This window comes from Tamandua tetradactyla, chromosome 15 (assembly GCF_023851605.1).
Source record: "Tamandua tetradactyla isolate mTamTet1 chromosome 15, mTamTet1.pri, whole genome shotgun sequence".
NCBI lineage: Eukaryota > Metazoa > Chordata > Mammalia > Pilosa > Myrmecophagidae > Tamandua > Tamandua tetradactyla.
Window position 1 is genome coordinate 55,568,393 of NC_135341.1, and position 20,037 is coordinate 55,588,429.

The 20,037-nt window shown below is 36.5% G+C and overlaps 1 protein-coding gene across 1 annotated transcript; it reads left to right on the forward strand.

The window, feature by feature from the left end:
- The first annotated feature begins 281 nt into the window (after window positions 1-281).
- CMTM6 (CKLF like MARVEL transmembrane domain containing 6) lies at window positions 282-18,872 on the forward strand. The gene is made up of 4 exons (XM_077129911.1): window positions 282-535; window positions 9,828-10,004; window positions 12,842-12,940; window positions 15,996-18,872. Exons 1-4 carry the CDS (start codon window positions 398-400, stop codon window positions 16,131-16,133), a joined length of 552 nt encoding a protein of 183 aa, XP_076986026.1. The 5' UTR covers window positions 282-397; the 3' UTR covers window positions 16,134-18,872.
- The last annotated feature ends 1,165 nt before the right edge of the window (window positions 18,873-20,037 follow it).

Consider the following 20,037-nt stretch of genomic DNA (forward strand, 5'->3'; position numbering starts at 1 on the left):
AAGCTTTGTCTTTGTAAACCTAGCATCTAGAACAGAGTTCCTTGCACACTGGAGGCTCTCAAAAAATACCGACTGAAATAGATGAATGAATGAATGAATTTCCAGAAGACGGAAGACGGAGGAAGGTGAAAAACAAATCGATGTTCAAACGCAGACATAAAGAAACCAATTTGGAGAGGGAGCCGGGAAAGCAACCACTAACGGACTGGACTTTTGCCAGGGGCCGAGCCTCAAGAGGGAGAGGCGTGGCGAGGGTGGAGGGAAGGCGGGGCCTCCCGGAAGCCGGGTAGGAGGTGCCGGAAGTGACGCGTGCAGCCGCCCTCCTGCGGATTTCTCCTGGAGTTAATCGAGTTCGCGACCCTGTCTCTGGGGCTGAGGAGTTCCCAGCACCTGGGCGATGGAGAACGGAGCGGTTTACGGCCCCACCACGGAGGAGAACCCGGGCCCCGCCAGGGGCGCCCGGAGAGGGCTTGTCTCCTACTTCTCCCCTGGTCGGCTCTCGTGGCATCGGTGGGTGCTCAAAGGCTCGCAGCTGGTGAGTCCAGGGTAGGGGTCGGGCCACGAGATCGCCGGTCTGCAGGAGGGCACCGAGTTGCTTCTTCTTAACCTGGTTATGCAGGAAGCGGCCGTTTCCACAGCCCGGTTCCTTCCTTCAGCCTAGGAAGGAAGGTGTTACCCTCCGGGCCGCCCTCCACTCTCAGGGTCTGCCCACTCCGGAGACCCCGATGGAGACCCGCGGCCCCCGAGCATATCAGACCGGGCCAGGAAATGCGTCGGAGACCCAAGTCAGCCACTTTGACTCATCGTTTGTAGCGACCTTCTTCTCTTTTCCCAGCTATTAATCTTCATTATCCCCCAAAGTAGCTGTATTTAGAACTACGAAGGGCTTTTTATTTATCTTTCTCTGGTTCTTGCGGTTTTCCTGGTGCGAGCAAATGTAGGCTAAACTTGTTGGGCACTCTTCCGATACCATACACGACATTGATATGTGTGTCCAGTAAAGTTTCTCCCAAAAGTTTTATTTTGACTGTAAAATTGTTATCTCTGAACGAGTCGTGTGTGTGCACGAGGTGGAAAGTCAAAGGGCAGCTGATTTTTGTGTGAGTGCAGGTAACAGAAGTGGGGCATGGTATGCTTCTCTTTCTATTTCTTTGAGTTTCACTTTACTTTAGGCAGTTAAGCTGTCATAAACCTACTAGTGAAAATATCAAAACATCTTTGAGATTTAAATTGTAATTGAGCCCTATGGCCAGTTTTAATCACTGGCTAGCATCAACATTTCTGCAAGAGGACCAGTTTGGGTACTGTCAGAATGCTTAGAAGGTTTATACTTGTTTGTCTTTTAATTCATCTCAAGTAAAAAAAAATAGCCCAGTAGTTTCCTTGGGAAGATTTTAAATTCTGAGAACTAAGATGATCGGAACGTACGTTCTTAGAACTCAGGTGACCTACTTTATTGAATAGAAAGACGGCAGTCAGAAAACTGGCACTACTTTTTATTCACCAAAATGATGACATCTGGGGATAACTGAAAAATCACTTGGAGGAAAGTGACATTGTGGCCTTTGGAACCGAAGAGAATCTGACCCATCCTCCTCTAGGTAGTTCCACACTGGACTCTTTAGGTTCTTATCAGGCTTCAGGGATTCCCGTCTTGCCACTGCTCCTCTGCACGGGTATTCCTTCTACCCAAAATGTCCTTCCTTCTGCTGCTCTTCCCCCTTGTCAGCTTCATGACTGACTTTTAGATATCAGCTGTTTCTCTGCATTAGAACTAAAATGTTTCTGCGTGAATAGTAGAACTCTAGAACAGAAAAGTATTAGTATTCATCTGAAGCATACTTGCAACTCAAAAGACCATCTGTATTTGCTCATCACTAAATGCCCTACTTTCAGTTAGCTTAATTTTTCCTTCTTGACCAGAAGAGGCAAAGCTAAGGTAAAATTTCTCATTACCTTATTTACAATTTATGAAGCTGTAGTTCTGTATCCTTGGAATAGAATACAGCCAGAGATTTTGGTGGTGACTTTTTACTTGGATGTGGAGAAGAGGGGAAGATGGATTTGCCTCGAAAGACTTGGTAGACTGTTCTTATTTGTTCTGCATTATTCATATGGAGAAAAGGGGAAAGAATAAAAATGAGTATCTCTTCAATAAGTCCATTTATTGGCTTATGATGTTACAAGAACAAGTATAGATTTTTCAAAGTGTTTTTTTGTTATCGCCCCTCATTTTGATGGTTGTCTTTTTGCTTCTGCTTTGTCTGTTTTCTTAATGTCTTATCTCTTCACAATAGCAGTATATTACAGGAGGTCCTAATGAAGTATTATATATGAAGAAATAAAGACTGTCCTCCAGCTTGGGCGACATGCAAGGTCTTTTTTGCTATAACTCAAACTGCCCTTTATGTTTTTTTTCTTTAGGTGATTTTATTTTAAAAATTGAAATAGAATTACAGAGCTCAAATAAGGAAACTGCTGTAATGGAGAAACTCACAATTGGATGAGATGTATTTAATATGGGGCTTGAAAATCCAGTGAAATTTTATTCAGAATTTTGTACATTTATGTGTTTGGATATATTATTCGGGGTCCTTAAATCTTACTAAATTTTCAATGACTCCAAAAGAGAAAGGAACCCTGTTCCAGAACTTGAAAACCAGACACCTTGGTCTTAAGAAATTCTTTTATTAGCGTCCTAGGAGGTTGAGCTAGATTACCCTCTGAGGTTCTTTCCACTCTTAAGATTTTTTCAAATCTCTCAGGCTCTGTGCGGTGTGCTGTTAATAGAGCTGAACACCAAAGGGATAAAGAACAGCCTATAAATGCAGTGGGAGAAGTTAGAGATAAAAGAACTTAAATTTTCTAACTTTTGGAGTTTACATGGCTGTGTGTCCTATTTATTACCTTAATTCTGTCAAAAGCCTGTTTAAGATATAGGCATCTCCCCTACCATCCACTCTCATCCACCACTCTGGTGAAAATTCAGTGTGAGGAGTCACTGGAGTGCTAAGTTTATGCAGTTTATCAGTTTATTCTGCCCTTAAATGTATCTTTATGCCCATATTTTATTTTGTGTGGGTTTTTTTTTTTTTTTAGGGAATTTGTTATAAGGCTGGAATTGGTATTTTGCATCCAAGAGTAAATGTTTGCCTAAGGCAAGGGAGTCCTAGCCTACTTCTTCAGGCTGACAGAGATTTTTCTTTTTACTTGAACCTTTACATATAACTTTAGAAGGTTTTTAATAGCCAGGTCAGTAATTCATACACTGTAGGATTTTGTAGGTGGTCTTATAATTAGGGCAAATATTAAAAGGTTCTTTTTTATAAAAAAAATTTTTGGCAGTCAACTGTTAAAGACAAATGATGGAGATTTGGTATTTAAAAAAATAATTATTAATTTTAAGGCAGCCTGAAATTTTAGAAAAGGTTGTGAGCCTCAAATGGAGAGAGACAAAGAGTATCCGTTATTTGAAAATTTTTAAATCACCAGAGCTGTGGGTAATAACCATCTTTTATTCACTAAGAAGACTTCCCAAATGTCTTGCTCCTAGAAAATTGGTTTTAATTTATGAATTATCAACAAAAAGGTAAATACATAAAACTGTGGCTGTAACTTTAAGAACTCAATCTTACAGGAAAAGCCTACACAAACATTCATAGTCATAAAATGAACTCAGCAGACCACCTTTTATGGTGAGGACCAATACTCAGAGTCAGGAGTACTGGGATCTTGACTGTCCCTGCATGGGACTTAGCCTATCAGAAGTTTAATTTCATCATCTGTAAAAAATGAGGGTGGGGGACAATATGCCGTTCAAGGGCCCTCCAACTGTAGAAGCTTTATAATTCCCTTAATTATATTTGGGTAATTTTTTTGTGGCATTAGAAGAAACCACACTGGTTATATAGTTGTTAGGTACTTAGCCTAATATTCATTAAGCAGTATTTATAGTGATGATTTCATGCTATTGAGAGCGTAATTGTTTAACAGAAAATAATAATTGAGGCGTTTTACTTATAGGTTATGTTCATCATTAACTCCTTACCTAATTCAGTGACCTTTTCTCTGTTCCTTCCAGTCAATCCTTGACGACTGGTATTTGAGGCTGGTTATCACCCATGTATTGAAATTCTTCCTTCCCTTAACTTTCACTTTTTTTAAAAAAATGCAAAACCAATTCATAAAGGCTTAAGCAAACAAACAAACAAAAACCCCACATACTCCCCCAGGATACTCTATCACTCCCCAGCATCACTGTTGTTTAATAGTGATATTAGGAAAAGATCTTAGGAAAGCTTAAGATTCTTTTCTATTTCCTTAAACTTCCTGTGACTTGCTTGTCCTGCCAGCGAAGAGATTGTTCTTTTCCCCTATTCTTATTCCTTAAGGCTCTGCTCTGTCCTCTGCTCTGCTTCTCCTCTCTTCTAATCTGCCAAACCAGAAAGGATTCCCTGTTGCCACATCTTAAAGTCCATTTTCTCATTCATAATCTTCACATAACCACACCCAACTTCTTAACCATTTTTTCTCATCACTTCTCATCCAGTTAGGCCAGTTGCCTTCTTATGCCTTGGTTTTACCATGCAAATTCTTGCCTTTATGAATTGGTGCTTTATTCTCCCCAACTCGGAATGTTCTCTGCCTGTGTTTCTCTTGGACTGCGTTTGAATTCTGCTTTTTCACTTATCCTCTCCAACTACTTTTAGCTCACTTATTATTTGAACATTTTCCTGGGATTTTCTGAATTTACATATAATACTCAGTTATGTGGTATAAAATATGAATTTGCCTTTTTGTTTTCTTGTTTCTTGAATGTTGATGCTCTGTTGTTACATATTCCTATACATATTACAGTATGGGATACTAATATTCAAATATACTTTGCTTTGTACTAGGGACTGTATAGTAATGCTGTGGGGAATTGTACAAGAAAGTAGCATCTGATATGGGGAGGCAGGGGAGAATTTCATTCTGAATATAGTTTGTAGTGCTAACTACTTGCCCTTTGGGAGTAGAACTCATTATTTATTGTACTCCCTCAGTTTCTTAGAATGTCTCTTTAGAACCTGTTTCTTAATACTGCTGTGAAGATCAAGGTCAGTAGAAATGACTCCTGTTAAGTAAGTTTGGAACAGAGCTTGTAATGACTTGAGGTTGACTACATCTGGATGAACTGGATCCTACTCTTTTCCTACTGAGATTAGACAAGCAGACTACGAATTCCAGACTCCAAATAAGGTTGTATTGTCATGTAGCCTTTACAGATGAGTGAGTGTGCCTGATAATCTAATTATTGTAAAAAATGGTTCGAGATCAACTATTCTCAATCCTCAATTATAGTTTTAGGCTGATATCTCCTCACAGTTAATTGACTTTTATAAACTTTAACGGTATTTTACAAATTTCTCATAGAGAGATTCCCAGAACATGAACAAGATTTAACCTAGAAGCAAGAATAAAGCAAACAAAATGTTAGACATTTAGTATTTTATTTATACTGTAGTCATATAAAAAAACTGATCCTGTAATTGTAATAATAGGAGAATAAGGAAGTACCTTTGTGACCATCTGGGATTTGTCTTAGTTTTGTAATGATGAGGAATGCCTCACTCAGCATTTTTCTGAAGGAAGTTGCATGGATACACTGGACTTTTTTATGCCTCACTAATTTATAGGAAATCATAGTGATAGACTCTCTTTTCATCCTTATATAGATTATTTCCAGTTATGAGACTATATGAATTTTATATTCAGTAGGACTACTTAGAGGTGTAGATACCAATGTAGATTCAGTTTTTAAAAAATTAAAAAAGAATAGATTCACAGCAAGTTGTAAAAGAATGTACTGGGAGGTCCTATGCACTCATTTGTATGTATGTGAATGTATATACTTCTATGCAGTGTTACCACCTGTGTATCTTTGTGTGATCACCACCACAATTAAGATACAGAACTATTGTATCAATATAGGGAAGCAAGAATTTGTTCCTCACTTCTCTCATTTTTGTTATTTCAAGAAAACAATATAAATTGATTTTTTGTTACAATATATATTTTGTTATTTCAAGAAAACAATATAAATTGATTTTCTTGATGTTTTCAAGAAAACAATATAAATGAGATTTTTTTCACTCAATGTAATTCTCTGGCGAGTCATCTACTTTGTTGTGTATATCATTTGTTTGTTTGCTTTTATTGCTGAGTAGTATTCTACGGTGTGGATATATCAGTTTGTTTAACCATTTACCCATTAAAGGACATCTGAATTGTTTCTAGTTTTTGTCAGTTGTGAACATTCGTGTAACAGTGTTTGCATAAATGTAGTGTTAATTTCTCTGGGATAAATGCCCAAGAGTGCAGTTGCTGGGTCATATGGTAATTGTTTAGTTTTTAAAAAAACTGCCGAACTGTTTCTCAGAGTGGCTGTGCCATTGATCTCTATTTGATGAAAATGTTTTAATAGGGTAAATTGTTTGTTATATACTATGAATGTAGCTTGCTAATTTTGATAGTAGTCTTATTGCCATTATTGTGTATAGTTGCTTCTGCAGGCTTGACTTGGATGAGATGGCATTTCCCTTTTTGTTTTGCCTTGGTTATCAGTCATTTTAATGACTTTAAAAAAGAGACTACCTCGGCTTCCACAAAACTCACAAACTGCCAAGTGTACCTCTCTTCCCTCTTCTTTCTAGAGAAGAGATAGTCCTGAACCTGAATTCTCTCTTTAGAGGTCACTGTCTTAGCCTCTTTTCTTCTATCTTTTGACCCAACCAATCTTACTGGTTTCTGATAAAGCTTTTAAACATGCTCACTTCTCTCCCACTTTAAAGCTCCCTTGCCTTTGGCTTCATCCACTACTACCTTATCTGGTCAGTCTTTTGCAACTGTACTTCTTGACTATACTGTCTTTTCCACTGCCTCATCTTCCCATCACTTCCCCATTCACCCTGCTGTAATCTAGCTTCCCTGCCTGACTACACAAAATTGTCTTGCTGGTATTACCAGTGACCTTCTTCTGGCTCAGTCTAGTTAATGCAGTGTTTCAGAGTTGTTTTTACTTGACCTCAAAGTACATTTGGCACTGTTATTCCCCATAGAAATACTTTTTTCTTGGTCAACTATCTCTCGAAGTGCTGCTCGTCCTTTACTGATGCCTCTCCCTTCGCATATCCCTTACATCTTGGTATTCCTCAGAGTTGTACACTGACCTACTGTCTTCATTCTGGGTTATCTCATCCTCTCACTTGGCTGACTCTCACGTCTTTCACCTCAAGTGTATCCCCTGAGATCTAGGCCCACATATCCAGTTGCCTCCTATACATCTCAACTCAATTCCAAGCTCCTCATAAGCAGAGTAATTAAAACTGAGTTTATTCTCTGCCCAGCACCATTGCCTCTTAAAAATGAGAAAAACCTTGACATTTCTTTCTTCAGTGAGGTACCAATATGTTATTACCATATTTAAAACAGCAGGAATACTGTTAAAACTCATTTGAGTTAACTAGCTTCTCCATCCACTGTGCAAAGAATACTGACCTGCACCCAAACAGCATGTTCCAGACAGCCATGGCCAGTAGGTACTCCCAAACTGGTGTATGTAGTTAACATTTTTTTTTTTTTTTTTTTTAAAAGGAAGGAAAGACAGAGAAGGAAGGAAGGGAGGAAGAAAGGGAAACATTTTTAAACATTTTCTTGTTTTATTATATTTTGTTTGTTTGTTTATTTTTTACATGGGCTGGGGCCGGGAATCGAACCGGGGTCCTCCGGCACGGCAGGCAAGCACTCTTGCCCGCTGAGCCACCGCGGCCCGCCTGTAGTTAACATTTTATAGTTTCTAATTTTGAAAAAAAAAATTTCATGCTTACCGGAAACTTGCAAAAGTAATACAGAAATAATATGTAGAACTCCAACATACCCCCCATCTAGTTACTCAGATTTACCAACAGTTAGCATCTTGCCATGTGTTCTCTTCTTCTCTTACTCTTCCCCCAACCCTCTCCCTTCCATTTCCTCCTCTTCCCCTCCCCCTCTCCATTCCCTTTCCTCTTTTCTCTTCCCCTCCCCCTCTCCATTCCCTTTCCTCTTTTCTCTTTCCCTCCCCCGCCCTTCCCTTTCCTCTCTTCCCCTCCCCCCTTTCCTTCCCACTTCAAGTACATTTCCTGTGTACAAGTTCATTCACTTAATATAACACCTTAAGTATAGCTGTTAAGCTCAAGAAATTTAACATTGGTATAAAATCATACAGTCCATATTCTAATGTTTTCCGTTGTTCCAGTAATGTTCTTTTGGGCATTTTCTCCTCCATTATTAGATCCAGTTCAGGATCATGATTGCATTTTTTGTCATTGTCTCTTTAGTTTCTCTCTCTTTTTTTTAAGTTGTGGAAACATGTATACAACTTGAAATTTCCCATCTCAACCACTCCCTATAGATAAACATTTAATAAAATATCACACAAACTGAAATTGAGTGTGAAAAAAATTGTGTCTATGAAAACTAAATTGAAGTTTTTTGAAAAGACAGAGGTAAGACACTAAAATATCTAGTGTGGAATTAAGAGCAAGGCAACTGTAAAAGGTTAGTAAAACTAGTCCAACTGTAGTCCAACTCTGCTTTTCAAGTCTCTAAAATCTTGTTCCACTTTAAATGACATCAGTGTGAAAGTGGTAGGCCATTGTTCTCCTTTGCTAGCTGCTGGAATGCAACACACCAGAGATGGATTGGCTTTTAATAAAAGGGGATTTATTTAGTTAAAAACATACAGGTCTTCAGAGGACAGGCAGCTAACTTTCAACTAAAGTTCTTTCTTACATGGGAAGGCACAGGGCGATGATCTCTGCTGGCCTTCTCTCCAGGCGTCTGGGTTCCAATAACACTCTCCAGGGTGATTCCTTTCTGCAACTCCAAAGGCCTGGGCTGAGCTGTGAGTGCTGAGATGAGGTATGCTGAGTTGCTTTGGCTATGCTACATTGAGCTCTCTCATTTAAGTATCCAGCCAGTTAAATCAAATATCATTATTTGCAGCAGGCAAACCTCCTAGCTGATTGCAGATGTAATCAGGAACAGATGAGGTTCGCATGCCATTGGCTCATGTCCACACCAGTAGAACTAGGCACCTTCACCTGGCCAAGTTGACACCTGAACCTAACTACCACAGACATGAATTATGAAAACAGTTAGTGCAGAAAAGATGGTGTGGAATTCCAATCAGTAGATTTATACTCAAAAGAAAAAGCCTTAGTCCCACGTGGAAAGATAAGAGAATAAATATGCATTTTGTTTTAAGTTAAAATGTTTAAGGTACATGTGTATTGTCTCCCATTTGAACTGTACTCATCCTATCTGATAAGGGCTTCTACTGCTTTTCTCTGTAATTAACCATTCTTCATTTCTACTACCTAGTCACTGTCTTTCCCCCTGATTTTCTTTGTAAGCTTCCCAAATGGTGTTTGCCCCAAATTTTGCCCTACCTCCAGACCCTTCTACATGCTCTAGTTAGCAGGAACTATTAAAAGCACAAACCTGATCACTTAATGCTTTTACTTCAATACACTTAAAATCACCAGGACACTAAGATCTGGCCTCTCCTTACCTTTCTAGTTTCATTTAATAATTTTTGTGCTATCATTCCCTTCTTTCAAAATCTGCAGTTCAGCCCTGTTGACTTGCTTTCAGTTCAGTAGGGGTTAGCCGGGGATGAAGGGATGGAGTGGGCAGTGGTGCCATGCTCTATCAGTAATCTTGTTTGCAGTGGTCTTCATGTTATTTTCTAAGTACTGTAGATTTCTAGGAAAAGTACCTAAAATGTTTTGTTTCTTTTGTAGTTGCTGTCTCTGCTGGCCTTTATCTGTGAAGAAGTTGTATCACAATGTACTTTGTGTGGAGGACTTTACTTTTTTGAATTTGTGAGCTGCAGTGCCTTTCTTCTCAGTCTCCTTATAGTGATTGTGTATTGTACTCCAGTTTATGACAGAGTCGAAAATGTAAAAGTAAAATCATCGGTAAGCATTAAAAAATATATCCTTATATTAAGAGCATAGTTATTTTGTAATCTTGTGTAGTTCTGTTGTTCATGGTAGTAATCTTTCAAAACTCAGCAATACAAAAAAACTTTATCTGTTGTTCCAACTCTGCCTTCAAGCAACTCTGTTTTCCTGCCAAGTGATAGAGGGATAATAGAGAGGGAAAGAGATTAGAATGCGAGGGGCAGGCACTGCAGCAATTTGCAACTGGTGGTTCAGTCTAACTCACGTTAGAATTTTGTGCTGTGAGAATCTATTACTTTTTTATTAAAAGATATTTTATTATTTTAAGTTTGAAAATGAAAAATAAAAAGTTGATACTAAACCGTTAAAAAAAAAGAACTTTGAAAAACAGAGTCTGAATCAAATCCAGTAAGTATTTGATGATTCTTGGAGAAACATGCAGTTTTTGGTATGGCCCTTCTGTTAGCGTGCTAATAGCTTCTCCTAGTGCATAGTGCATATTTTCTATGCTGTGAGTTAGAATCTTCACACCTTAAAAGGGTTCTGCTCCATTTTTTGGTTGAGGAAACTTAGGCTCAGACTGGTTAAAATTCCAAAATTCCACAGGTAAGGTGAAAATACACTGAGATTTGAATAACATTGCATTTATTGTGTGGCTTAAGCAGAATCATATTAGAACAAATGTTCTAGCACTTCAGATGGTGTCACCTACCATCACCTCTAGAGTTTCTATATAATGATGTCAATAACAACAACGGAACTCATTTAATTTTATGAAATATGTTTTAAGAGACTACAGATAATACTTTATAATTTTGTTAAATTCTTCCTTTTTACAGAGAGGTATGCTGTAAGATTTGGACAAGAGGATAAGCTCTGTAGTGTCCGAGCTGGTTGATATGTAGTTTTAATGTATAAATTTATATTTTAAACGTTAAATACAAATTAAACCATTTACTCAATTCTTATCAAAGGCAAACAATTAGTATCACTATTTTAACAAGTATTTTTAGATGTTTAGTTTTATTTTAATTCTGCATCTGAAGTATTTAAGAACACTGGTCTTTTCTGTCAAGAAAAAATATTGTCCAGTTAGTGCAATGGTCTAAGTTAAAAATAATGTAAAATATTTATTATATGAAACTGTAGCATTTGAAAAGTTATTGTAGAATCATTATTAATTTAAAAATACTGAAAAAAAGGAAAAATGAATGATTCAGTCCTTTTACCCTAAGACAGCTGTTGTAAATATTTTGTTGTATTTCATTCAAGGTTTTTGTGCTTCTATTCATAGATGATTGTTAAAATTTAAAATAGTTGTAGTCATAGTATATATATTTTGTTCTATTTAACATCAAAAGGAGTTCATATTTATTTGCCTGCATGGTTGGAAAACCACTTTTACTGTATTACTGTATTTTGGTATACTTAAATTTTAAATACTTTTTCATGAAGAAGAGGTTTTCTGTTTTAGAGAATATGTTTTGAGTTTGTTATGGTATTTGTGGTGGGGTCCTGGAGGAATGATAATCTTTTTGAAAAAAGAATCTTTTCTATCCTATGTTATTCTTGGTCAGATTCTTTTAAGAATAACAATGACCAGTATTTATGGAACATTTACTATGTGCCTGGCACTGATCTAAGCACTTTTCATGGATTACTCTATCTCTAGAATCAACTTATGAGATAGATAATTAAGTCACAGAGAGCTCCGTTTGCTCACCTGCAAAATGGGTAAAGTTCACAGTCACACAGCTAGGAAGTGGTAAAGTTGGGATTCGAACGCAGGTAGTTTGACTCTAGAACTTAAGTTTATTGAGCACTACATTTTTTTGTTCTTTCAGAGATGATGTCTTGTTTAATTACTCCAAATATTAGTAGGGTTTTGCATTTTTTGGTAGCAGATTTGAAATAATCTTAGTCAAAGAACTAAAATATAGTAGAAGTTACTGTATAAAAACACCTCTTAAAATCAAAGGAAAAAACTTAAATTTTTAATAAATTTTAAGTGAATAATTGACTGTAGAAATTCTGTGTTGGGTAGTTTTATTAATATTAGATTTAGTGGCTATTGCATTTCAGAAAACTCAAGAAACATCAGACTTAAAACCCTTTGGAGTGACTATCATTTTACTAGTTTCCCCCTCTGAATCAAGTATGTATGTCAAACAATGTTGACATACAAATGAGAGCATTATGCAATAATGCCTGAGAAAGAACTTTGAAACCCAGAAAGCACTTTATTATTGTAGGTTGCATTATGATGAGATCTGGAAGCTATTATGCAGTAACTAAAGCTCATCATATAAGCTCATTTTGGATTACCCATTCCGAACAGTTGAAAGCAGTATGTTATTTCAGAGGCAGGGCATAAGTGTCTCAAAAACATGCTATTAGATTAATTTTATTTAGTCGATGATGGTTTTCTTTTCCAAAGTGCTTTTAAAGCACTGAAATACTCTCAAAGATGCCATCATAGCACAGAATATTTTGAAAGAGAAGAAGAGTGCTTTCTTTTGCTGGAAGTAAGATGGAATTGTAATACATCCTTTGATAATTTCATTATACTAGAGAAAAGGGGCTAATGCACCCCCTGCACCCCCCACAGCATTTTATTAAGAGATTATCTTGTGATGTACCCTTGAATATGCCCAGTTCAAAGTTTAGATAGTGTTCCTTTACTGAATGCCTGGCTCATTGAAAAGTTAGGAGTTGAAGTATGAAATATGTAAGTTTGGATTGTGTCAAGGAAAAAAGAAGAAATCATTAAAGTTTTTTAAAAGTAAGAAATTAAAACATTTATTCCCATTAATCTAACCATACTTCTTTATATGTTTTATATGTATGTGTAGGATTTTTATATTACTTTGGGAACAGGATGTGTGTTTTTGTTGGCATCCATCATTTTTGTTGCCACACATGACAAGACCTCGGCTGAAATCGCTGCAATTGTAAGTCCTTGTATTTTCACCTTTACTTGATTTTTGTTCCCTTAGAATTACAGGAATTTGGAAAGTACTTGACAAGTTATACAGTACCGGAGAATAGTTTGTCTTTTAACCTATTTTTTACTATAATTTTGAGTAGAAGACAAAGCAATATGACAGCTTTCAAAACCTAGGACATGTTTTTAGAATTCAACTGAGTTTTGTCAACAAAAATTCATTTACTGCATATAAATTTGTTTTCGCTAATGGAAATAGTAAAATTGATTTTATCATCTTGTATTTCTTCACTAGTTCAACAAAAATACCTACATACTAGGTGTTATTTAAATAAGTGTAGAGAACACACGGGTGAATAATGAAAAGGTGCAGCCTAATGAAGAAGATAGGCACAAATTGTAAAGTATGCTAAAAAGAGGTGATAGAAGTTGGTTTAGACAGCAGTCTTCAGTGGTTTATGCCTGTGCCTAAGGGCACGTAAAGTCTTTCCAAGGGCAGGGGTAGTTTCTTCGGAAATCAATTTGTAGCTATTAACCTCCATATGTAATCTTTCATAAAATTGATATGACTGAGAATACATCTGTGTTGGAGGGGTTTAGCCAGTTCTTTTCCACCTTCTCTTTCACAGTGCTCCTCCCCACCTACTTCCAAGAAAAAAAATTGCACTTCTCTGTCCTGAATCTTACTATGGTGCTTTGCTCTGAGATGTTTAAAACAAACAAAACGCACAAAGCAAAAAACCTTTGGGTGCAATAAAGGGACAATTTAAAATTGTCTACAGTTTTTTTTAAAAGATCCACAGTTTTTATCAAAATCCTTGGGACCAGGGTGCACAGATGGTTCAGTGGTACCATTCCATGTGGGAGACCTGGGTTTGATTCCCGGACCATGCACCCCCTCCCCCCCCCCAAAAAAAATCCTTGGGACCAGATGTTGTTTCCGAACTCACAGTATTCTGAATGTTATGATACTGTCCATATTACTATATTACATACACCCTTAAAGGGCCTAGGAAGGAACCCTGTAATTTAACAGAACAATATTTCTGAAGTCAAACATACTGATATTCATTGTAAAAGGGATCAAATAGTCTTCCTCATGTCAAGTTTGAGCCAAGTGAATCCTGAAAATTTTGTTTTTGCAGATTTTTGGGCTTCAGAATTTTAGATCAGTGGTCATGGACCTGATAGGTACCAGTGCTGTGGTACAGCTGGATAACAAATTCTTTTGCAAGTCAGCTGGTTTCCAATGAACACTCTTGTTCTTTACAAAATTTAAGTTGTAATTAATCAAGTTGTCAAATAGGTCATTAAAAGTATTTTTTTATGATGGAGCAACTCAAATGGAATTCAGAGAATTGCATGGCATGGTTACAATATTTTTATCTACCTATTTAGGTGTGATTTTACAGTTTCTTAGTGCTTGGACCTGTAAAAACAAAACAAATAAAATGAATGCTGAACTTTGCTTCATTCTAGCAATCAGTAATATTTATCCATGAACAAAGTGAAGAGAAAATCCAGGATAAAGTTATAACAGGGTTAATTTCAGTTAACAAATATATTTTTGTTGCAGAAAAGTTTGATTAGGATGATCATAAAATATTTCCAAGTATGAAAATGTATTACTATAAAATTCTATGGGGGAAGTGAAATAAATTGAGGAAATTGAGTTCATGGAGAGAAAAAGCATGGCATAAAATTTCTGGCTATTAAAAAGCTAATTTATATGTTTAAAGTAGATGATTTATTAAATGGTTACAGTATTTAGATTTCATTGGATGTATTTTAGTGACTAGTATTTAAAAAGTCAGTATTTATAATATGCTGGAAATTACCTTTTGAAATTATTTAAATTATGAAAAATTTTATAGACTTAAATGGGTAAGAAAGTGCATTATTAAAAAAAAAATCTTAGGAGATAATGTGAGCAAAAGATCTGAAAGATCATTTGTTGGAATGTATGGCATGGAGGGCCCTACATGGACTGCTACTCTCTGAGGTGGTCAGAGATGACTTCACAGACAAGGTGGAATTGGTCTGTGTCTTAAATATTTTAAGAAGTTTGCCAGGCAAATAAAGGATCAGGCCAAAATAAGACTCCAGAGGAAGAAGAGATTTGGATTTTTGCGGGGAGAGGGGACAGAAGGGTTAGAGCTGCTTGGGGTGGCAATGATAATTAAATTTAGATTGGATGTGTTGAGGACATGCAGGTGAATTACTGAATTAATGAGTTTGCTTTATAGTGAAATGAGGCAGAAGGCATATTCTTTAGAGTGAAAGGGTTGAGGAAGGGCAGAATCAAAAAACTCCAACTGATTACCATAGAATGTTAAAAATCATGGAGTGTTAGAGTTGGTAGGAACTTTAGCTATCACCTAGATCAGTTTTCTTCTATGGCTCCCCATTTCCTTAAGCATTTTGCTAGTGGAAAAGCTGAATTTGAACATGGTCTTATGTTTCTGGTCAGAATTCTCAGAATGTTTGCTCACATGTTAAAAAGAGTACAATGAGGAAGTGATTTAAGGAAGAGGAAGTAGATAGTGTCATCATGTTGCTGTGTCATTATAATGTGACATTTAACTGGAAAATATTTTTTAAGTAATTTAACATAATATCTTCAGAAGAGAATTTCTGTTTTGATATTAATTTTTTTCCATTTTCAACTAGGCTCTACTGCCTATTTACATATTTTTCTGATCATATTTGAGGATCAGTCTAACCATTACTAACAACCTTGTGTTTTGAATCATTTTATAGGATCTTTATTTTTCAGCTATTAGCCTTGGTTTCATAGAGTGACACTCCACATATAAACTTGCACACATAAGACAGGACATATGTATTTTGTGGAACTTTGATTAATGTCCTTATTCTGGAAATGTTTTTGAAACTTTTTCCCTTTTTTTTCGTGAGCAAAAAAAAATTGTACCACTAAAGGTAAGAGTTGTATATAATGTGAAATTGCTGACTCACCTTTCTTGCATGAAACACTCTAAGGACCAACTAGGAAATGTGAGATTAAATTCCTCGGTTAACTTTCCCCCCTTTTTCCTTCTCAGGTGTTTGGATTTTTGGCAAGCTTTATGTTTCTCATTGACTTTTTCATTATGCATTGTGAAAAACGACACGAGTCCCAGCTGAGAAAACCTGAGACTACCAATAGGTCAGAAGCCGTCACTGAACCACTTAATGCTTGAAGACTGCTACATAAGGTAGCAACTTTGCATGATGCCCATGCCCTGGCAGAAGTTCTTGTAGAATTTGTGTAATTTAAACCACTTCTTTTGAAGCGTAAGGGGAAGGGCAGGAAGGCAGTAATGATTAGTATTTGGACTGTATGTCAGTCACCACCAATTTAGCCTGGAGGGGCTTTTGTTTATAATTTTTTTTTTGTAATGGTTGAAACTTATCTTAAGTGATGATGTTTTTGGGGGTGGAGTGGGAAGGATAATTCTTTAAATCATATGGAATAACTGATGATAAATTCTGCTGTCATTCTTTTAGAACGTTTTACTAGGCTTAGCTTCCAGATTGTGCTTTGTAGCTGTATAAGCAGCATGGTTTTGCTTGTCCTATTAGAAATTTTTCATTTTTAAATTAACTTGTTTAGTTATAAGTTTCTTTATTAGTAAAAGAAACGAAATAGATAATGATTAGATTATGTTCTGGTCACTGACATTTAATGTATGCTTAAGAGATCAGTATTCAAAATGTTGGTCTAGGCTTTTTTTCCTTAAAATTTAATACCCAAGCTTTACTGTATCTTACTTGGCCTTAAAATTACATTGCGACATTAGAGGATAATTATGACTAACTTTTTATAAGACCTTTGTATAGCCTAAAATCAAATATATATGGGAGATGTTGGTATTTTATGTATGTAAAAACAACAGCATAAGCAGCTCCATGTTTATGCTGCACTTTCATTGCTGATAATATAGATTTTAAAAAATTGTTGTATAATGTAACATAGAAAAATTGAACAGACTGATATCAGGTCTAAGGACCAAAGATAAGAAAGATAAATCTTTTGCCCAATACAGTGAAAGTAACTATAAAAGCAGACTTCAGCTACTTCCCATGTATCTGAAGAGATGAATTCATGCTATGATTTAGAAAATGGTCTATTCCCATGTTGGCAGTTGGCATCTGATTATTTCTACTTAAATTAGGACAGCTCTGCTAAGCTCTCTTTAGTGTTTTCTTTGGACCCAGTCATCTTTTTAAAACCCCAGGTAAGAAGTCAGTCATTGTGGTCTTTTTCATCTATTGAAGATGCTCATGCTTCCTTTTCCGTCTCTTTATCATAATGATCCATATGGTGTGTCATCATCCGGCAGAGATGTACCTCTGGCTCTCACTCTTTCTTATTGTCAGAATGTGTGCAGCATAGACTGTACAAGAAGATCTGTTGGATCCTTGTTCTCACACAGGCATTGCTGTAGTTTCTCTCTGAAGAGAAGAAAGTAAGTAGCCAGGAGAATCCTGTCCAGATTAATTTTGTTGATGGTATAAAAGAGTAGTCAAACCACTCAAGAGATTTCATCACAAGTTTTGATAATTTGGAAGGATTTTCTGTTGCTAGCAGGCTGTCATACACCCAACAGATAGGGCACTTGGAATCAGGCGTTTCTGACTGAGTGGTTCACAGATTAGACCATTCTTCCCCTTCTAGATTTTTGTTCACTAGTAAGTGATGAGTCCATGCATCAAGTCCTTCAGTACTTTGGTGGAAGTCTCTGGGCAAGGATATTCAAGGATTCCACTGAAATAGTGGAAGCACGTTCCCAATGATATGATTTAATGATGCTATCCTTTTTATTATCTGCCATTTGTGTATTGTAGACAGGTTTCACCTACATGAATGTGGCTAATATGGTTGTCAGAAATTGGTCAATAAGGCCAGATACAGCTTTTGCTCTGTTTACTGACTCAGGACCTTATCAATTTGTATCAGAGCTTGGATGCTAGTGTTAATGGTAATGTCACCCATCATGAATAGTTTTTACTGGGCATGTCATCTAAGACCTGATAAATTGTTTGGATATTGGGTTTGAAAAGAAAGACTGGTTCAAAGATAACTAGTTTGTGGTGAGCAAGTTCTGAAATTTCTCATCAAACCATATCATTGTCCTTTTAAATGTCATCTAGATCCAGCTGGAATTCACAGCAAACCATCTGGGCTACCTCAGGGTCCCTACCTATGCATTGGGCTTAGTTGAGTTTGATAGACATATCCTCAGCTGACCTCACACATATCATGTTGGCATTGAACTTAATCTCTTTTTGTTTTGAGGTTTCTCCTCCAGTTGTTTTATTGTTGCAGCAGTGGGTCTCTTAATTGTCCACTTAATCCTTTCCTTTTCAGAAGGATATTATGTTCATTGATGATTTTGGTCACTCTAGAACCTTCCTTCACACTGTTAGGATGTGGCTGGTTAGCCTCCTTCTTACTATTGTATTGTGGAAGGAATTAGGAGTAAAAAAGCTAGTTTGGTGAAGTAAAACATGGGACCAAAACCCACCGTTGTGTACAGAAAAGGGCAGACTCAATAAACTCAGTAAGTTTGGATCGTTATGGTAAATAAAAAGTTCAAACAAAACTTGGGACTAAAAAAACTTGTTAACAGAAAAAGACAAACAGTACATTTAAAATCATTTTTTATTAATAGCACTTGGTAAATTTGGTTTGTTTTTCATACAAATACAATGTTTAGAACGGTTCTTAAGAATTATAAGGGAAATATTATGATATAAAAGTTTTATAATCGCTATTCTTAAATTATGTTCTGTTTGGGGAATGGGATATGTATTTTTACATTGTTTATAGCCAATCACTTTTGTATTTGTCAGTTTAAATCCTGTGGGTCTTTTTTATCTTTCTTAATATCAAATTTTATAATCTTCCTTTTAAATAAATTCATTTTATTAAAACATTCATACCCTTACAGTTGTTTAATTATTACAGAAGCATGATGTTTAGATGAAAGCTCTCTCCAGATTCTAGGAATTGTTGAGTACTCAGCATTATTGAGTACTTGCATTGTGAATACTGGATAACAGATGTCACCAAGCTTGAGGAGAAGGTGAAAAAAGACACTGGTCCAGTTCTTACTCATGTCATTTCCCTCTTGTTGAAAAGTTGGAATACACATTCAAACATTTTTAAGAAGCTATGTATGAAGACTTACAAAGGAAAGTTATGAGTGGCACTCCTTCAGATACTTCCAAGCAGCAAATTTAGGTTCCACTACAATTCCAAATGTGACTAACAATGCTAAAAACAAAATAAGCACATTCTCTTTTGGAGAGTTCAGTGATTGGGAAATTGTGAAGCAAAACTTGGGTGGTTCTGATAAAGCCACAACTATTTGTATAGTTTGCTAAATTCCTGCCTCCAGCCTGTATGAGAATAACAAGGTCTTTATAGTTCCACCAAGAACTCATTGGAATTTGTACATTCTTTAGAGTTTTGTGTTTTATTTTGATTAAAGAGTGTTGTTACAACATGCATTCAGCATCAAGAAGCAGAAAACCTATTATATGATCTGTCTTAAACAGTAAGGAAAATTTATTTCATGGAAAGTCTCAGGATTATTCCATAATTGGCAAATTCAGTGGTTCAGCAGTGTCATCAGGTGTTTTAGTTGGCAAAAGCTGCCGGGATGCAATATACCAGAAATGGAGTGGCTTTTAAAGAGGAGAATTTATTATGTTGCAAGTTTACAGTTGAAAGCCATGAAAATGTTCAAATTAAGGCAAGGTTATAAAAATGTCTAAACTAAGGCATCCATGGATAGATACCTTTGTTCAAGAAGACTGATGACATCCGGGATTTCTCTGCCAGCTGGAAAGGCACTTGGTGACATCTGCTGGCTTTCTCTCCATGTTTCCTCAATGGCTTACATGGGAGCATTTTATTTATGCATCTCCAAAGGTCTCTGGCTGCGTGGGCTCTGTTGGTTCTAAAGCTTTTTCCAAAATGGTTCTCTTAAAGGGCTCCAGTAAGCAATCTCACCTTGAATGGGTGGAGACACATCTCCATGGAAACTACCCAATCAAAAATTACCACCCACAATTGGGTGGGTCACATCTCCATGG

Bases quoted from the DNA above. Each gene is read 5' to 3' on its own strand.
- CMTM6 (XM_077129911.1), top strand. From the start codon at position 398: ATGGAGAACGGAGCGGTTTACGGCCCCACCACGGAGGAGAACCCGGGC. The intron at 10,005-12,841 runs GTAAGCATTAAA...ATGTATGTGTAG, and splicing joins ATGTAAAAGTAAAATCATCG to GATTTTTATATTACTTTGGG. The intron at 12,941-15,995 runs GTAAGTCCTTGT...TTTCCTTCTCAG, and splicing joins CGGCTGAAATCGCTGCAATT to GTGTTTGGATTTTTGGCAAG.